The sequence below is a fragment of the Pelobates fuscus genome, chromosome 3 (assembly GCF_036172605.1).
Source record: "Pelobates fuscus isolate aPelFus1 chromosome 3, aPelFus1.pri, whole genome shotgun sequence".
In the NCBI taxonomy this organism is placed as follows: domain Eukaryota; kingdom Metazoa; phylum Chordata; class Amphibia; order Anura; family Pelobatidae; genus Pelobates; species Pelobates fuscus.
In genome coordinates this window covers 83,387,304-83,407,801 of record NC_086319.1, presented here as the reverse complement: position 1 = coordinate 83,407,801, position 20,498 = coordinate 83,387,304, and the positions used below count along the sequence as shown (strand labels likewise).

The following is a 20,498-nucleotide window of genomic DNA, read 5'->3' as shown; positions in this document are numbered from 1 at the left end:
GGGGCAACCCACGCCGCCCCCGGGTGTGGACCTCCCCGCAGGGGCCCCTGCCGTCCGACTCTGATCCCCTCCGGTGGTCGCTCCGCGACCTGTGTCTCCTAGCTGCATGCGCTCCGGCCCTGCGGGCCTGCCCTTTAGCGGGCGCCGATCTCCAGCGCTGTCCCTCGCTGGCGCTACCGTCCGTCAAGTCTCCGCTTTCCCGACCGGCCTGACTACGCCCCCGGCCTAATCGCACGGGAGACCCTGTCGAAGCGCTGCGCTCCTGCCCTCTGACTGGGGACCCCCCATGGCATCTCGCAGCGCTGAATCTGTCCTGTTCCCTCCGAGCCCTAGCAGTCCCCTGCTTACCACCTGCCACCCTACCGTCACCAACCATGCCAGTACCGGGACCCACCCCCGGAGTAGCCCGTGGGCTAGTAACTGAGGGGGCAGTAGCGTTGGAGGGCGACTCACCCGGGCGATTCGCAACCGTGGCTCCTGCTCCTCCAGCAGCACTTCCAGCACTCCCGGAACCTGCTGCCAAGCCTGCCGTACCGCTCCTCTTCCGTCCGCTGGCCTGCGCCTGCAATGGCCGCTTCCTCGAACTCCTGGCAACATCAGAAACTTCTCCGTCCCTTTCTGTAAAAGAGGACACAAAAACCGAACGTTCGGCAGTTTTGCTGCTTCCACGTTCGGCAGCCGAACGGCTGGCAGTAGAGCTACCTCCACGCTCAACCCCCGAACGTTCGGCAGTGGTCTTGCCTCCCCATTCGGGAAACGAATGTTCGGCTGTATTAGCACCTCCACCTTCGTCTCCCGAACGTTCGGCAGTTTCGGCCCATTCGCCAGATCTCCTACCTCCACGTTCATCTCCCGAACGTTCGGCAGTTCCCGTCCGAACAGCGATCCGCCTACCTCCACGTTCGCTCCCTGAACGTTCGGCAGTTTCCGACTCGGTTCCTGAACCCGCGGGCTGCGACTCCGGCCTCGCCTGACGGCCGTTTCGTGCTGCCACACCGCGACGACGCCCGCGGCCGGTTCCACCTGCGGCCTGCCCGCCAACCGCCTCACTGCCGCCCCGACGACCTCTGGAGGGGCTCCTCGGACGCCGGGAAGCTGGAACCACGCTGGGGCTCAGCCTCTGCGGGGGCCTCGTCCTCCTCACCGGCCTCTGACCCTGGGAGCTACCAGATCCGGACGGCAGAGCATCACCAAGACGGTCCCTCAGCCACTCGAGACCCCTCTCCTGCACAGCAGCCCTGACTCCTTCCAGCCAATCTTCCATCTTCCTAACAACCTGCAGAGGAGACAAAAGAAAACAAAGCCACACAAATCCTGCTACAACGAACAGGTAAGTGTAACTTTGGATTAAAAGTGCAGTTAGACCTAAGATGGCCGCTACTTATACCCCCCTAGTAACTCCTCCCCACTCCATGTCCTTAGACCAGCCCCCAACTACTGACAACTAGCTGCCTGCCTCCTGGCAATGTCAAGGCCCATTCCCCTTAGCTGCGCTGCTCCATGGGCTTCAAGTTAAGTTCTTCCCTGCACACATCCCCCTCTCTCCCCTGCCTCCCCTGTAAACATCCCCTTTCCCCCTGCCTCCCCTGCACACATCCCCCCTCCCTCCCCTGCACTTTCACAGATTCCCTCTCTTCGTGCACAGATCCCCTCTCCCCCTGCCTCCCCAACACCCTGACTGTTCCCCTCCCTCCCCTGCACAGATCTCTTCTCCCCTGAACCATCCCTCTCCCTCCACAGATCCCACGCTGTCACCCTCCACACACACACCCCCTCCCAAAAAATGAAAGTATAATTTTTTTTAAATGTGTAAAAAATTTAATTTAATAAGCTGCGTTTCAATCCTAAGCGCTTCAGTAACAATAATTATTTAAAGAAACACTCTGCCCAAATGGGCAAACCCACCCATAAAATCACTGGTTAGTAGATATGCCCCCAATGAATTACATTCATTTTTCATGCATGTATTCATTTTGTGTATATCTTAAAAAAGGTTGTAAACTGTGTTGGGCTAGAGCCGTTGAAATTTAAAAGAGGTATGTCTGGTGCAGCCACGGCCGTCTGCGATTGCACTGGACATGACATGGGTCGAGATAGGGGCGGCAAACTCAGGCTCAAGCTCTAGCTGTGCCACTGAATGGGTACCACACCCCTGAGGGTTACGGTGGGAAAAAATAAGCTGGTACATAGTTACATAGGCTGAAAAGAGACATGCGTCTACCAAGTTTAGCCTTTCTCATATCTCTTTTTGCTGTTAATCCAAAAGAAGGCAAAAAACTCAGTTTGAAGAGCTTTGCAATTTTGCAACAAACTAGGAAAAAGTTCCTTCTTGACCACAGAATGACAATCAGATTTATCCTTGGATCAAGAAGCTATTACCCTACAAATTAAAAATGATATCCCTGAATATGATGGTTTTTGAAAAATATTCATCCAGTTGTTGTTAACAACATCTGTATGTACTCTGATAAAACCTAATCTTAAGGCAGAGAAGAGAGGCATCCTTATTGTTACTGTAACAAAAATGTTTTTCCTTTGCCTTAGACTAAATCTTCCTTCTTTTAGTCTATGTATAGTCCAGTTCTTACATCTTTAAAAATGAAAACAAAATATATAAAGTGTGGGAGTAATTCATATTTACCTTCTCTGTTATGCAACCTCTTTGTGATGGCATCTTGTCCCTACTTCCTTCTACCTGTCACCTCTATGTTCCCTCTGGCAATCCCGTATGAGAGTGCTGTAGCAGTACCAATACCACGACTAGGTATCTCCACTATTCCTTCCTCGAAGCTGAAAGAAGCAATGTAATAATCCAAGACCTTTTCTCCTCAGCAACTAGACGACACATAGTTCTGGGAGTCAACTGATTTTTTTCTCCCAGGAGCTTCTGTGTCTGAGAGATAATTAAGTCAGAAATCTCTCAGTTACAGGAAAATAAGCAAGTTATTACAAATCACCCCAAAAATACATCATAATAACATAGAAACCCCACAAAAATTATATCACCGAATAGCTTAAGCCTGAGCATCCACTTTGTCGAAAGTCTCGGTCGATCACGAGGTGATGTCCCAAAATAGTTCCACAGAAAACAAGGCAACGAGCAGTCATCTTTTGAGGGTTCCCATACGAATACGGACTATTGCTCCCCCTGGCTGTTAGGGAGCGAATGTTCCCCATGTTCGGTAGTTCATGTCTCCCGAACGCCATTCTCATAACTGTTTGGAAAGTTGGATGGGAAGCGGTACAAGTTTCCCGGGTGTTCGGGGTCGCGTATCCGACAAACAGTTCCACGCAGTCGACGACCATGTACCTCTACCTGCGTTTGGAAGACATAATGGGCACCAATTCTTGGAGCACGTGTCTTCGGTTATATGAATGGCGGCCACAGAAGGAAAACACTTGAACTAATGGCTAATTTGTTGTTAACAGCCAGGAGTGGACGGTGATTACAAGGTGTTAACAAGGGGATCACACAAAGTTGCTTCGGTAGCCGAACAGAGGGTGTACCAACCGCCAAACAAAAGGAATAAAAGGCTGTTTAACGAATCCCTTCTGCTACAAGTACTATGAAATGCCCTCTATAATTTATCTTTTTATTCCTTAAATGGATACTGTAGTGCCAGGAATACAAAACTGCCATCCCCCTCCCTCGCGCCATTCCACCCAGGTAAATAAAGGGTTAAAAACCCTGTATTTACTTAGCTGGTCCCAGCACCGATGTCCCTAGGCGCTGGGTCGACACTCCACCCCCTCCTGCCACTGAGGGCAGACTTAGAGCGGCAATGTAAACATTGCAGTTTCTATGGAACTCCAATGTTTTACATTGCAGCACTAAGTGCAAAAGGGACACAGCACCCAGACCACTTCAATTAGCTGAAGTGGTCTGGGTGCCTACAGTGTTCCTTTAATGCAGCCCCTTTTTGTACCATTCTGTGAGTAACCACTTTCTCCAGCCCTGTTACTTCTATTAGTAACATTACATCACAATAGCCTCTATATCACTCTGTAAGCACTCCTCGCTCCCATCTAACAGTTCCCATCTAGCTGTCCTTTAGTTCCTCTATCAGCTCCTTTTATGAAAAGATCCTCCTCTTCCTCTAACAGTCTTCCTTGAGTACTTTCCATTGGTCCCTTTGTAAATTTCCTCTATCAGATACCTCTGTATTTCCCCCTGTAAGTCCCCTCTGAGTACTCCCCCTTGGTCTTTCTATCAGTACACTCTATCAGAATCCTCCACATTAGTCTCCTTGAGTCTCCTTTGAGTATGCTGCTGTGTACCCTCTGTTGGTATCCTCCCCAGTGTTCATAAGTATGTCCACTCCCCGTCTTCCCAGTTTCCTCTAGTTCTTTTATCATAACACAATTATGAGAATTGTCTTCTGCCCCCAGTATCGAATCACTGCAAAGTCACTACACACATGTTCTACATAGATATTTAAGGATTTTCATTAACAAGAATTGTCTTGAACTGATAACTGAGATTAAAATTTGGGCCAGAATATTCAAGATCACGTCAGGAACACACTCGTCATTAACAACACTTGGAGTTGTGCTGAGTAATTAGACAAAACTAGTATTGCTTTGATGAAAATCCTAAAGTGCTTGACATTGAGTTTTCATTTTGATGAAATGTCTTATTTCGTTGTTTTATTGCTGCTATATTTATCTCAATGTTTCTTTTAGATTGTCACCTCAGTAAATACCAGTGAGAGCTGTAACACCTCAGGGCTTTGCTGGCAGGGAGGGAATGCCACCTCTCTAGACAAAGAAGTTGCAAAATGTGAGTGAATAGGTACCTTGATCATATAATCAGACACTCTACTCAGCAACTCATCACCTTTCTCTTGGATTGTGCCTAACATGTCCTCTTCCGGGAAAAGAACAATGGGTATATGTGTGCACAGTGTAACATGTTCAACAATGTATATTTTAAGTAATAACAACTTAAAGGGAAAATGATCTTATCAATGTCATAGAGATTTAATTAGTGGCCATACATATAATTCTCTTTTTTTTTTTCATTTTTAGGTAACCATCTATTTGTGAATGCACATTTGCCTGATCTGGCAGTCGGACTCATTTTGTTGGCAGGATCACTGGTTGTACTGTGCATTTGTCTTGTCATGTTGGTCAAAATCCTTAACTCTCTTTTAAAAGGACAGGTTGCCAAGGCCATAAAGAAAGTGATTAATATGGGTAAGTACACTGTATAATTCTGCAAAAGCATAAAAGCAGATAATAACGTAATAGTCTTCATGTAATTATAGAGTATGAAATGTTCATGCTATAAGGTCAAGAGTGAGTACATATATTGCTGAGGATGACGACTTTAGTGTGATATTAAAGGAATATTCCTAGAACTATAACCACTACTGCACACCAAAAGTAGTGCCCCTGTAAGTAGTAACCTACAAATTTCCTTCAGCTGGAAGCTCTTAAGCAGTAGCTTCCGAAAGTTCTCCTAAGTTAAGCTGTGCACCACCAAGTGGCAGAAGTTGTGGAGGCAGGGAGTGGCGCCCGTTGAACCCTAGGTAAGATATTAAACCGTTCTCAAATGGTTTAACTATTTTACGATGGAGAATTACGGCTCAGGGCTCACTGTAATGGTTAGTGTGTTTGGAGTATTTCTTTTAAAAGGGAAGTTACTGGAGGAGTGTATTTTGGGCACTTGGGCAAGATAATAACCTTAACATCTGAATTTCTACTACCTACTTATTTATGCCATTCAACCTCCAAACTCTAGATTTTGCTGCTTGATCATGTCCAGGATTTATTACAAGTGCAGCAGGGTTCAAGAACTTCCCAGTACAACAGTTCTATTGAGTTGTCTAATCATAAAGGCATTCGATCTAGCCACATCGGTAAACTGCAGTCCCTAATGTTAGTCTAATTCAACCCCTAATCGGATTTCTAACCAGGGATTGAAAAGGGAAGTAAAGATGAGCACATCCCATTGTAAAGCGCTTTGGAGTCTGATGGCTCTATATAAATTATAAAATAATAATAATAATGAGCAGAATATATTTTTTTTACTATTTTTTTCGCCTTTACTACATAATCCCTGGTCACCTGACTAAGATTCTTTAAGACATAAAGGACTGTAGGGTGGATGTGTTTGGTAGACATGATCTCTTTCCAGATACCCAATACATTGTATTAGCATATTCATTTTATTTATATTACATTAATTACATATTTTATACATGTTTTGTTTTCCATTTCTCTCTTTTCCATTAATGTTCCCGTGTTCATCTTCCCTTTTCAATCCTGCTAATTTTGCTCTCCTCACACACCGCTGAAATCCTAATAGATAACTCAAAAATGTGCAAAATACACACAGCAGAGGTACAGACTAATGAGAAGGGAATGTGAATTGCAGTCAGCACGTTTTGAATATAAAATACCGATCTTTCTGTATTTTCTTTCAGATTTCCCTTATCCATTCACCTGGGCCACAGGTTATTTTGCAATGGTTATTGGTGCGGGAATGACTTTCGTTGTACAAAGTAGCTCTGTTTTTACCTCTGCAATCACGCCCCTAATCGGTAGGTAACAGCAAGATCTTAATGTCATATGTGTCAAATGTGAATTCAGTAAGGAGGTGGACTGAAATGTAAAAAGTTTTTTTTGTTTTTTTTAAATGTTCTGACTTCTATTTGGCTTTGTTCCTTATGGGCCATTTCTCACTTTTTATGATATACATAAAAGTCTATTTAAATATAGTCTTAGGAATACCTCTAATCTTGCTTTTATTGTTCAAAACATATATATAATAATTGTTCGTTCGATGTCCGATATTGATCGATTTATATTTCTCTCAAGTCAGATTAAGCTTAGTTTGTAGGAGTGGTACACAAGGACTGGCATTAATAAATGATCTATGTTATGGATTTGTATATCTCCTGGCATTCCAGATATTTCATAGAACAATTACTTTACTGTCGCTGGAACATATGTTTGTCAGCATGCTCAAGCCTCAGTAAAGTAAACGTTTTTTGAGCACTTGACCAAGGATGGCAGGCCACTGCTAGTGTTGGTTCTGTGAAGTGCAATTTACCTCTGTGTATTATATTTTCCACATTCATTAAACAACAGAGTAAAAAAGGCTACACATGAAATGTATACATCTTTCTTCTGACAGAGGGTTAACAATGAGGGAAATAGGTGGCTTAGCTTTCATGCTTCATTGGTCAGTTAAAGAATATATGCCTGAAGTTCAGATAATGCATGTTAGATCCCATCCTCGTCGCCAAAAACAGTTGCTAATTTTCTTTCCTCTCAAGAGGAACAAAGACCAACAAATACTCAAGAGAATTTTGAGTGGTTTATTGCAGAGCATACTCTGGTGATCTCCAAGGGAGAGTCAATATAGATTATGAATAAGGACAGTACCTACTCAGAATTTATACAATTTAGTTTTTTCATATTCTAACATATAGTACTAAGCAGAATGTATGTTTCCCACTTAGCTAACCTTGCGTTTAACCAATCATTGTTAAGTAACTTCAATATGATACCACGTCCTTATTCATACTCTTAAAATATGGTCCAAGGTGATATACTATAGGCAAACAGTTTTTGCACTTTGGTTACATTGGTCTTGCACTTTGCACATATCCATTCACACAGATACTAGTACTCACACACGTAGTTAGAAAAGAAAAAGCTACATTTAAGCAAACCCCACTAATATAGATTTTAACTTTTTGTCCTCTGCCAGTCCATAATCCTTCGCAATTCTGTGTCACCAGTTCTTGCAGATCCTTTTAAACTGTGCCATCACAACATGCAGCATGTAGCATGCAGTCTGTGTAATTACTGTCAAATAATACAATGGGGGAGTTATTCTCTAAGCAGAAAATGGTCAGGAATCGACCAAGGATTTGAAACATTTTGACCAAAATACCAAAAAGTGGAATAATTTCCACTTTGGGTATTGCAATTTATGAGGTATGCAATTTACCAGTTCATTCCAATTATTCCAGTTTAATAAATACCCTGTGCGTGTATACACCTGGCATAGTAGCAGGTAAGAGCTGGGAAGCGGGCAGGGGTGCGGGGGGGGGGGGGGCATTTGACTGCCCAGGCCACTAATACAGTTAGCTATATGAGTTGCTGCTGCCTCAGAGCACAATACTGAATATATTATGTAACTATATTTTATTACTAGTATTGTAGTCATTTTATTGTAGTATTAATATAAACTTAGGAAAAGAAGTGACAATGCACTGAATGTGATAATGTGCTGGTTTAGTCTAAGTTGACTACTTGTTTTTGGTGTCCCCCAGTCTCTGCTATATAGTATGGATCATTTATATAAAAATAGAAGGATAATGTTGATGCCAGCTTATTAAACAAATGTTTTTCTTCTGTACACATAACAAACCATGTTTGTTATTAGGGTGTTCACGTCATAGTTTCAAGCCTCACTTCATATTATAAGAAATATTTTCTTAGAACTGAGTTTTGTTATGCATGGAAGATAACAAATAATAACTGAGGTGTTTCTTCTTCGTTCATTCATCCGTAGGATGCACTTGACTCCAAAGTACATTCAGTTGAGGCTTTAATGCAATGATGACCAATGGCATTTTAGAATGTCCCTTCGTCTTGATCATGTGATCAGAGTGCTGTCATAAATCTTACATGTTTAAATTACTATGAGATTTATTCAATAATGAGTTATGCTGAGATGTAAAATAACTTGCATAATGTAGGGCACAATTGGCACTACATTAGTTTGAAAGCTAAACCAGATCAGACAATTTTTTTCAAAGATCTGCCTAAATTTATTAAAGGGACAGTATAGTCACAAAAGCAAGTTTAGCTTAATGAAGCCGTTTGTGTGTATAGACCATGCGTCCGAAGTGTCACTGCTCAATTATCTGACATTTATGAGTTAAATCACTTTTGTTTCTGTTTATGCAGCCCTAGCCACACCTCTCATGGCTGTGACTGACACCGCCTGCATGAAAACAAAATGGTTTAATTTCCAATCACATGTAACCTATTTTGATTTCCTGCTCTGTAAATTGAACTTTAAATATATACAGGAGGCTCCTGCAGGTTCTAATCAGCTATTAACTGAGCAAGAGATAAGAAATTCTAAATTACACAGAATTTGCAATAAAGGAAGTGTAAACATTAAATGACTTCTTACAGGAAGCGTTTAGGAAGGTGGTATATGTCACATGCAGAGCTGTATAAACAACGTGATTTAGCTCCTAAATGGTAGAGAATTAAGCAGTGAGACTGCTGGGTCATGAACTATTCACCTAAACTGCTTCATTAACCCCTTAAGGACACATGACGTGTGTGACACGTCATGATTCCCTTTTATTCCAGAAGTTTGGTCCTTAAGGGGTTAAGATAAAGTTGTTTAGGTATAGTTTCCCTTTAAGTCATTTATCAAATCACCAAAACTTGTTGTCTAGTAAATGAAAACCTTGAGAATTTGTTGTGACTTTAGAAGATGAGTTTATTTCTCTGAATAAAACGGGCTTATTGCCACATGCAAGAGGAAGAGTTGGGTGGGCAAGTTTAGCAGGATATGTCATATAGTCCAATATCAATAAACATTTGTTTGTCTTTCTGCAATAAAACATTCACAGAACAACCTGAGCTTACCAGTCTTTGCATGATCAAGATATTCCAAATATTATGTGCAACAAATAAATAACAATGCCAAACTGGATAGTTCACCTCTTAAATATTGCAAAATGAAATACCAAAACCAATAAATACATCTGTTAATGGAAAACTTATTTTAAAAAAACTGTTCAAAGGCTATTTTTATATTTAATGCACTTGTCATTCATTTCATTGAGCACAATATTAAAATAAGATGATGGGTTAGTTTATATTGTACATGAGAATATATTTCCAGAACTAGTACAGTTGGCGGTGACAGTGTTATACTAGTTTTGGTGTATATAAATATTTTTTTAGATATTATTATGCCATGCTATATAAAATGTATTTATTCACCAGCCTGAAAACCCCACGTCCACTACCGACGATCTGTTGTGGAGGCCGCAGAATCCCATGAGGCCTGTCATGGCGTCCTCTCGGACATGCCTTACCGGACGTCCAGTGAAGAGTCCATATCAGACTTGCAGAGCCCGGAGTTATTGGTGGACTCACGGAGAATGGCAGGGCAGTCCTCCAGTGACTGAAGAGAAACTGAAGTCCTTACTGAGGGATCTCTGCCATAAACTTGCAGGAGATATTAACTTATTTAAAGAAGAAATTAATGGAGTATTTGTGCACCTGCATGACGCTGAAATTAACACTGCTTCCCAAGAGGTCAGAATTACTGGTCTAAAACATGAATTGACCATGCTCAAACACGACCTGGCCCAAACCCAGCGACAAGTAGCAGCCGTGGAGGACCCCAGACGTTGGAAATTGTGAAGATAAAAGGTCTGGCTGAAAGTGTAGATTTGGCGGAAATTCTCCACTTCATTAGGAGACTGCCATCCTGCATATTTTCTCCCAAACAAGCTAAAGCTATGACCCCAGATGGTTGCTACCGACTACCTTAAACCTTAGACTGCCTCCTCTCAAAAGGGTAGGGATGTTATCATCTGTTTCCAGCACGGACCAGACAAAAGAGCCTTCATGTCTGCGGTCCGCAAGACCTCTCCGTACCGATTTGAGGAACATTCACTGTTGTTCTACCCAGATTTCTCCCGTGCCATAATGGCCTGGCAACGGTCTATGCGACCCTTGACCTCGGTGCTGATACAGCACACAATGCCTTACAATTATGGAGCACTAAGAAGCCTTTTAATCCCGCTTGAGTCTGGGACTCTCAAAGTGACCGAGGCCTCTGAAGTGGCCAGCATTCTCCAATAACTCGCCAGCAGAGACGGGCTCACAGGCACCGGCACTCCCAACGCAGAAGACTACATGGGACTACATGGGACCTGGCCGCAGTTCGCCCGTTTGTTCCAGCTACCCAACGGGGAAACTCCGCATCCATGGGACTTGCCTCAATGCTATATGCCAGCTCGTACTAGCACTTAGCTATTCCTTACTTTCTTTTTGTTATAACAAGCGTTCTACCTGTTTTGTCTTTTTATTATTTCCCACTGCATATTTTGACAAAGGATTATAGTCCTTTGAGACCTGTCTAGTCCATTCTCCTCCAGTTGTTATAGGGGTATAGGTTCCACTCTCTCTCATCCCCCCCAGCCCACTAACTTTAGCTTCAAGCAGCTTTCCCGACATTAACATAGTTGGTATCTGCCTCTTGTTTATTTTTTATGTGTCATTGGTGTTTACACCTGTCCTGCAGAGGGCGTCAAGAGGTATGCAAGCTTTCTCTACCCTTAAACAGTAACTGACCATGCTACTATATAACACATTAGGGGTAGCGGGCTTAGTTTCACTATAAAAAATTGCTTTTGTTTCTTCCATGTTAAAAAAACCCTCAATCCTGTTGTTGTTGGAATTGTACTGTACTACTAACTTCCTTTATGTTATGCATGTCTCACTTGTGGATTGACAGTAAAAACAGATTGACAAAAAAAAAAAATAAGAGAATGTAGCATTTTAGTTTATAAGGGAGATAAATGTACAGCATTCTGTATTACACAGGATTCATACAGGAGAAGGTTGGTCCTGTCTTGATGGAGGACACCCACAAACCACTAGGGAAACAAGACTAGGTGTGGAATAAAAAAAAAAATCTGCCTCCTAAAAAAACACCCTAGTTAATTGCTATAAAAACATCTAATAAATAAGTTTATGGCAGCTGATGGCCACTTGCTGAAAAAAAACTCCCAAAGAAAGAAATGAACATCACATTCAAAGATAACCACTAGGCGTCTTCCAAAATTAAAAATGTCAAACCATACACTCAATACAGCTTATAAACTAGTAAGTGACATGGGGCCTTGAGACCAGTGTCCCCAATAGGAGCTTAGATTTAGGTCTGGGGGCTTGGCATCCCCAGATCTTCACTGGGTTAAGGGGATGGGCTTAAATATATTGTGTATTGGTATCGTCTGAGTCTAGAAGTTATGGAACCGAAAGGCAGGACAACCTTTGGTCCCCTAATAACTAGTCTGGAGGACCACTTAGCCCATCATTCGTATATATAATTCTTGAACCCAAAGGACAGGGGATGGTGAAGACTGGGCTATTCTTCAGTACCTCTTGGTTAATAAGGGTCTATGTAAATACCCATTTGACATTAAGGAGGGGCATTCCCTAGATCTTCTCTAATTTTTTGGGGAGATTTTTTGGGGAGAGCTCTAGAAATTTTTTTATAATCCATATGTTTGTGTGCTTTTAATGTGTTTGCCAAGAACTACTCTTTGCCACTTTCACCTGAATTATTGAAAGTTTTACAGCTAGCATTGTACACAGCATGCATGCACACTTATAATTAGGGTAATCAGTTTTATAATTGGGTTTAATTACTTGTTTGTGTTATTTCTGCTGAGTGCTACTTAGCGTTCAGAAAAACCATTGTTGCCAGAAAAGGCATTAGTCTTCCAAAATTAAGAGAAATAAGCAGCTGATTTATATTATTAATGAGCAGTCAGTAACAAGAGTTTAAGTTAGAGAATTTGTTCAGTCTTAAATTATCCGTGAAGCTTCTAAGACAATTGGACACAGAAAAGGAATCTGGCAGTTAACAATGTGAGTAGAATGCTGAGCCAGTATCCTGCATCAAGAGCCAAATATTGAGCACCAGCCAGAATTTACAGTTTCACAGTAAATGCAGAGACAAGATGTGTGCTACTTGCAATATCAGTGACCAACAATCCGTCTGAGATACGTAGTATTCCTTCTCTTCTTGACTGCTGGCTCACTCCTTAATAACTGCAATTAGCCACTGCACCCCCTCATTTATCGCTGCCCCATGACCAATAACGAGACAGACACCATGTTAAACTGGGTAGGGTATCAGTGACAGATTTTATTTTGTGTGCTCAACTTGCCAGCATCTGACCGGTTTTAACAACCTGCCAGCGGAGAACCGGCAGACAGAGAAAGGTGACCTTTTCCAAGAGTCCAGGTCTGTCTGCAATCCGCCATTAGCTCTTCTGTAGTCCGCAACTCTCCAAACCCACATTGGGTGATTTTTTTTCTTCACCGAACTGCTTTTGGACAAGATGAAGGGAGACAGAGGAATGGGGGACCAGGGAGATATTTATTATGATAATTTATATGAAAATAGTACAATTTCAGAAATGTGCTTTGCAATTATACAATAGGGATATTTAACAATAAGTAATTTACAGAAACAAATAATGCTGAATGTTGGGGTAAACTCCTGCTCCAACAAGCATACAATTTTGGAGATGAGAACCTGCAAAGAGTTGCCATCCTAAAAATGTTTGGTTCACAAGCACCTTGTATATATAAGGATAACATTCTCATGCGTTGATGCTCTTTAATAATGCGACCGGTGTTCTATCAAATTCCCCAACCTCGTGAAAATCCCCTACCCTCGTCACTTCCAGTGAGGGGAATCAGCTGGATCCTGTGCTGTACATGCGTGCTAGCACTCCTGCTACTCCTCCACAGCCAGGTCCTGGAAGGTAAGTAAAACTAATTTTACACTTTCATTATAGTTAGTGCATTCACTAAGCTTAGGCAGACGAGACATTGAGGGTTCAAATTAGGTTTAGGTAAGTGATTCTAGCCTCTCTCACACTCTATTCTTACCCTAACCCTTGGGGTAAGGGTTAAAATAAAGTGTGAAAAATCCCTATTTAGTGATATTCCCCTAATGTGAAATATCACTAAATATGAACAAGTCCCTAATCCTAACCCTAATTTGAACCCTAACATTAACCCTAAATGTCCCATGTCCTAAGCTTAGTGAATGCACTAACTATAATGAAAGTACATAAACCTGTATGTCTGTGTATCTGTGTGTATTTGTGAGTCCATGTATCTGTATGTGTGTCAGTGTGTGTATATGTGCATCTGTGTATCTGCATATGTGTCAGTGTGTGTACCTATGTGTCTGTGTATCTGTTTGTAAGTGTGTAATTGTGTGTTCATGTATCTGCATGTATGTGTGTCAGTGTGTATTTGTATGTGTGTCAGCAGTGGTGTATTCTCCGGAGATATGTTATATCTTTCAGATTTTTTGTTTTAAGAAAACAAACCCATCCTATTCTCATGATTTTCCTGCCTGTATTTTTCCCATCATCTAAAATGGCGATTTTGTTAAACCCTCTATTCGAGTGGTACATGTATGTGAGACTTCTTAGACAACTCTTATTGGGCAATAAGAACGCAATGATGAACCTCAAAGCCACATGATCCGATGCCTGTCGGAAGAAAGGAACAGCGGACGTAACCGGAAGTAATTGTTACACGTGACCCACAGGGATTCTGAATAGACATGCGGCCATCTTGTGAAGGTCAAATATATAAATAATTAAGGATATCCTCCATAGTGAGTGTGGCAAAATCGTCCTAGAGTCTCCATTTATGTACAAGGGGATGGGTTTGTTTTTAATTGATCCATATGTATTGTGTTTAATTGATTATGTATGGTATATAAAACATTATGGCTCATACCTTATGTTATATGCACCTGAGGAAGACCCATTTTATAGGGTCGAAACGCGTTGTGCTTGTTTTTACTCCTTTTTTGTTCTAATAAAAGCTATAAATTTACTTTTGATGTGGTTCCTGAATTACCACAACAGAGGAATTCCAGTACCTTCTGGGGGACCTGCTCTTACCTAATCCACCTGCACCTGATTGATGTAACTGCGATTACTATTTAGAGCCGACTCAAAATGGCTCTAACTATTGTGAGTGTTCCAAGTTATTTTAACCTTTTATCTTTGTACATACATATTGTCCTATGATGGCATTTTATGTTTACAATATCTAGGTACTTTAACAATACCAAAAGAACCATCCACCATAGTGTGCGCAATCATCCTATCTTGTATTCAATTGTTTGTATGTAAGTGTATTAAGTGACTAAACACTTGGGTGATTTCTAGCTGCACTGGACTGTACTTTTTTTACATTTTGTTGGATTTTAGTGCTATTCCTTTTTCCGTTTTTACTTTGGTTATCTTTATGTGTGTCAGTATGTGTATCTGTGTGTCTGTATATCTTTTATGAGTGTCAGTGTTTGTATGTGTGTCTGTGTATCTGCATGTTTGTCATTGTGTGAAGATGTGTGTTTATTTGCATATGTGTCAGTGTACGTACCTGTGTGTAAGTGTGTAATTGTGTGTCCATGTATCTGCATGTGTGTCAGAGTATGCATATGTGTGTGTATGTGCATCTTGTTAACACTAAACACAATAAATCCCTGAATTCAAATGTCAATGCTACATACAAACACACCCCTGCATTCAGACATCAACACTGCATACAAACACACACACTGTATGAAAACACCAACCTTATACATATATATACATATACACACCTCTGCATTCAAAGAAACAACACTACACACAAATGCATGCCAGCATTCAAACATCAACACTACATACAAACACACATCACATATACTCCACACAAAAACATGCGTACATTCAAACATAGAAACCCTGCTCAGTGCTAAATACAACCATGCAAGATTGAGCAAAGGGTAGATCCCCAGCTGGCAATCCAATGTGGGAGTTGTACAACAGATGGGTATCTACCTTTCGGACACCCTTGCTAAAAGAGGCCCAAACAATTTTGCACAAGGGTCCTGTCTACATTAGTTTCACCACTAAATACATTAGTGTATATATGAACGTTAAAGGACCACTATAGTGCCAGGAAAACAAACTTGTTTTCCTGGCACTACAGGTTCTTTAGGTCCCCGTCCCCCCCATTCTCAGGGTCCCACTACTGGGCTGAAGGGGGCTGAAGGGGTTAAAACACTTACCTTGCCTCCCTCTACCGACGTCAGCTCCGAATGCGCATGCGCGGCAAGAGCCACGCACGCATTCAAACAGCCCATAGGAAAGCATTTCTCAATGCTTTCCTATGGACCTCCAGCGTCTTCTCACTGTAAAGCGCCTCTAAGGGCTGTCAGTGAGACAGCCACTAGAGGCTAGATTAACCCTAGTGTAAAAATCGACTTCTGCTGCATGGTATAAGACCATCTGGAGCCGTGCCAGTTGGGTGCTGTCACATGATTGCACCATTCTGGTGCCGTGACAGATGCCATGTATTCCAGCTTGTGCAGCAGCACAGTGTGAGAGATGGAGGGCGGCGATCTAACATGCCCCATTCCACCTCCTTTACACACTGCCCTCATCAGTGCCTCAACTCATCAGTGTCTCAACAGTTAGAGCAACTCTATGGTGACTCTGGGAGGAAGTGCTAATGTAAATATAACTTCCTCCAGCACTGCTTCCTGCAATAAATCGTCCAAAGAGTACAGATTAAACATAAATATGTTCCCAGTGTGCCCCCAATCATTCCTATTTCTAATTATTGGTATCAGTTCAGATTTCTGGACTGCTTAATTGACTGTCCTGGTGGGTTGTCTTATATTATAAAATATCTTTAGTTTGTTGAGAGTGGGCTATGGAATACTGTAGTAGTTATGGTAGTGCTCCCCTATGTAAGTAATCAAGCTGTTTGGTAATGGTCTGACTTTTTACCTGAGGTCCGCTGTATCCAATAGCTCTTCTCAGATAAGCAGTTCATTGCAGGACCAGATTATTAGCTGATCACTCTCATGCAATGAGTTGAGCCCTACACCAACAGGTGGCAACAGAAATGCAGGGAGCAGCAGCGGATGGCCACCAGGTAAGAATTCAGTCCTTACAAAATGGTGTGACTAGATATATTTGGGGTGTGCCATGGCACTCCTGGCACCATAACCACTATATCAAGCAGTAGTGGTTGTGGTGCTTGAAATGCTCCTCTAATGTACTTCGGCATGTGTTATTATGAACCAATTTTTGAATTGCAATTCTATATGATTTTGGTGAGTGCAGGTTCCAATGATCCCAGCTGATGCTGGCATGTTTTACTAGAGGAATTCATTCAGATTGGATGATATTTGACTTTGGCATTTGTTCTGCTTTATTTTGCAAATTGTGATCATGCATTCTTTTCAGTGATAATGCGCCAGTGCTTTTTATTTGTCTTGCCTGTGCTATTAAACATGTTTCAATTTCTATTTTATTCTACAGGGATTGGAATTATTAGTATTGAACGGGCATATCCTCTCACTTTAGGCTCGAACATTGGCACAACCACAACAGCAATCCTGGCAGCCCTAGCAAGTCCTGGTGACAAACTAGCCTGTGCTTTCCAGGTAAGCTCTGTGATACACGTAATTTGTATGCCACATGTATTTAAAGTGGCACTGTCGTGGCCGAATTCTGTTTCTTTTTTTAACCCCCCTCCCGACTCCACTACATCTAATTCCCCCCCTAGTTATCTCCAAAAGCCCCTAAGCCCCCATCTTACCTTTTTTTTAATCTTTATTTTCTACCTGGACCTTTGTGTGGGTAGATGAAGTCCCTGTGGGACAGGTCATCTGCACACACTAAATAGCACTGTGAAATACCCACGCATGCCCGGTTAAACACTTGGGCATGTGAACGGGAATTTGATCTAGTCATTCATTAGTCAGAAAGACGAATAAATTAATAGAAATTTCAAACGAATGAACGAAGACCTCTTTGTTCGTTCATTTGGTTTATTACAAGGAGGGAGCTACCGGCGCGCAGCTCCCTCCTTGTAATATGTAAAAATAGAAGCAGCAGGGAGTAGTTCTCCCCATCATTTCCTAAGCCCCCCATGTCCTCCCTCAGTCTATGGGGGTCAACATGACCCACATAATAGAATAAGGGAAATAACAATTTCCCAAATGCCCCTACCCTAAGGATGAGTAGGGCATGTCTACTAAACAGTAAGCAGCCAGTGGCTACTCACTGTTAAAAAAAGCCCTCTAGTGTCTCCTCTCCCGAGCCCCCACCCTTGCCACATGAGTGGGCGGCGGGTGGGGGCTTTAAATGACAATGGGGCGACCTATTGTCCTCCCCCACCGGCCCGCACCCATGGGTGGCGGGTGGGGGCTAAATGTAAGCCCCCAGGTGACTAGGGGGTCCAACATTTACCTGTCATAACTGTCTGATTGGTTGGCTTTTAATCCAACTAATCAGGATTCTCTGTGTAATTTAACACAGCATGGGAAAGTTATTTGGAGTTTTCACATACTGTGCAATTTTACTCATAACCCTCTGATTGGTTGCTATCAATTTGAAAAGCAACCAATCACAGTGTTATGAGTCAAATTACACAGCATGGGAAATTTCCAAATAACTTTCCCACGCTGTGTAAAATGACACAGAGCACTCTGCTTGGTTGGATTTCAAGCCAACCAATCAGAGTGCTGTGACAGGTAAATGTAGAAACTTACCTGTCAATCTCTTCATTTACCTGTCAGTGCACTCTGATTGGTTGGCTAGAGCACTCTGGGCCTAATTGTAGGGCATGGGAAGGCTTTATAAGCCTTTCCCGCACTGTGGATTAGGGAGCCATCTACTAAGCGGCTGCAAGATGCAGCCGCAGCACAAATCGGATTGGAATTTTTATTAATTCGAATGAAATTCCGATCCAAACAAAGTCCTGAATTGCGTCCTAACACGAATGGAGGAACTGTTCTCATTCTGTTAGGACGAAATTCAGTAGTTTAGCCGGCTAAGTGACAGGACGTTCGGTAATATGGACAAGAAGCATCGCGAGTTCACAGAGAAAAGGTAAGAATTGTGGGAAAATTTCTCTGACCACAGGAAATGGAGCACACTTTGCTCCTTCGCTGGTCATAGATGGTCAGGAAACCTCCATAAGACAAAATAGTCCCTACTTTGTCTTATGTTTTAAAGAAAACTAAAGCAGAGAGGAAGAAATGAAGAACATATCCTGAGAGAGAGAGAGAAGAGGAATCGATTGGGAAAAGGTAAGTTCGGCACGACAGTGCCGCTTTAAGGGGATTTTGTGTTTTGAGGCATATTATAATGTCTGTTTTTATTTACAACACAGATTGCATTGTGCCACTTCTTCTTCAACATTTCCGGCATCTTACTGTGGTACCCATTTCCTTTCTCGCGACTCCCTATTCGTATGGCGAAGGCACTTGGAAGGCTAACAGCCAAGTACAGATGGTTTGCTGTTCTCTATCTCATTCTTTGCTTCTTGATCCTCCCTTCGCTGGTGTTTGGCATTTCTATGGCTGGTTGGCAGGTTCTTGTAGGCATTGGAGCATTCTTACTAACTCTCTTTTTCATTATTGGTGCTGTAAATTTGTTACAAATTCACAATCCAGGCTGCTTGCCAAATCGTCTGCGGACCTGGGACTTCCTCCCTGCATGGATGCACTCTCTAAAACCCATGGATAGAATAATAACCAGTGCTACATTGTGCTGCACGGAACACTGCACATGTTCCAATTGGAATGAGGATACTTACTCTGTTTTTGGACCTGAAAGATCACCAAAACAGAAAGCCAGGATGTGTTACGACAATCCAGTTATCTCATACGTGGATGACACTTCTTTCTCCATATCTCCTGTTATGCGTGGTAATATCCTGATCCAGAGTTCTACACAGTTATAAGTTCATGAACTGTCAATACTTTATTAGCATTTTAATAGACCATTAAGGAACCCTAATACAGTCTGCTATGTCAAGGTGCTTTCCAGAAAACCATTATTTTACTTTATACTGAAAATATTCATCTGACAAAATTTGGAATCTAAATTTCCCATCATTAAGCGTAAACTAGAAAAAAAATGTTGTATACCTTTCATGTGTACATGTATCTATGTATTCACATAAGCAACAAAAGATCCATCTGCGTAATCCATTAACGTATACCTCCCATGACATTCTATGAACCAGGAAGCCGGTGGGAGTGGGAAAAGGGGTCGGCCAGTGATGGAAATTACATCACTGGTTCTGCCCAAAGAAGGTAGACCCGCCTGGAATGGGGGAGGTCCACCTGTAGGATTGACAGATCAACCTGGTATGAATTCTTTCGAGGCTGCCTCTCAATCACCTAGGCTGGCCCACCAAAGACAGACCATGAAGAAAGAACTGTTTCTGAGCATAACACAAGAGCATATCATGATATGCTTGCGCTACCTATGCTTGATGGTGACAGTTTCCTGGTGTCTCCAATACCTGGTTACTAGGGAACAAAGTCGAGACACGACCCAAAGTTGGGACTGTCCTGCTGAAATCGGGATGGTTGGGAGGTCTGTTACGGTCGCTACTACTTTTATAATGATTTACTTATAATTAATATGTTTATGTCAATAACTAATCTGTGAATCAGCTCTGTCCTTGTCTGCACTTATAAATCCTAACATTAATTACATAAAGCTTAGCGGTGTTTATGGAATAAAATTGGATAAAGGGTTAAACAGCTCTGTATATAATGATATATGATACACTGTGTCCTGTACATAGTGGGTTTTATGCTTTACATCCAGGATCCTTTTGATACTACTGGGAAAACCAAGCTTACTTGCATTAACCGGAGTAGA

At 42.1% G+C, this 20,498-nt stretch overlaps 1 protein-coding gene across 1 annotated transcript in view; it reads left to right on the top strand.

Moving 5' to 3' along the window:
• SLC34A1 (solute carrier family 34 member 1) overlaps positions 1 to 19,566 on the top strand; it is a 146,860-nt gene extending 127,294 nt beyond the window's left edge. The window contains exons 14-19 of the mRNA XM_063446157.1: positions 301 to 315; positions 4,697 to 4,780; positions 5,029 to 5,196; positions 6,429 to 6,545; positions 17,136 to 17,260; positions 18,994 to 19,566. Of these exons, the coding sequence (XP_063302227.1) occupies positions 301 to 315; positions 4,697 to 4,780; positions 5,029 to 5,196; positions 6,429 to 6,545; positions 17,136 to 17,260; positions 18,994 to 19,566 (1,082 nt within the window). The remainder of the gene's footprint in view (positions 1 to 300; positions 316 to 4,696; positions 4,781 to 5,028; positions 5,197 to 6,428; positions 6,546 to 17,135; positions 17,261 to 18,993) is intronic.
• Positions 19,567 to 20,498: the final 932 nt, after the last annotated feature.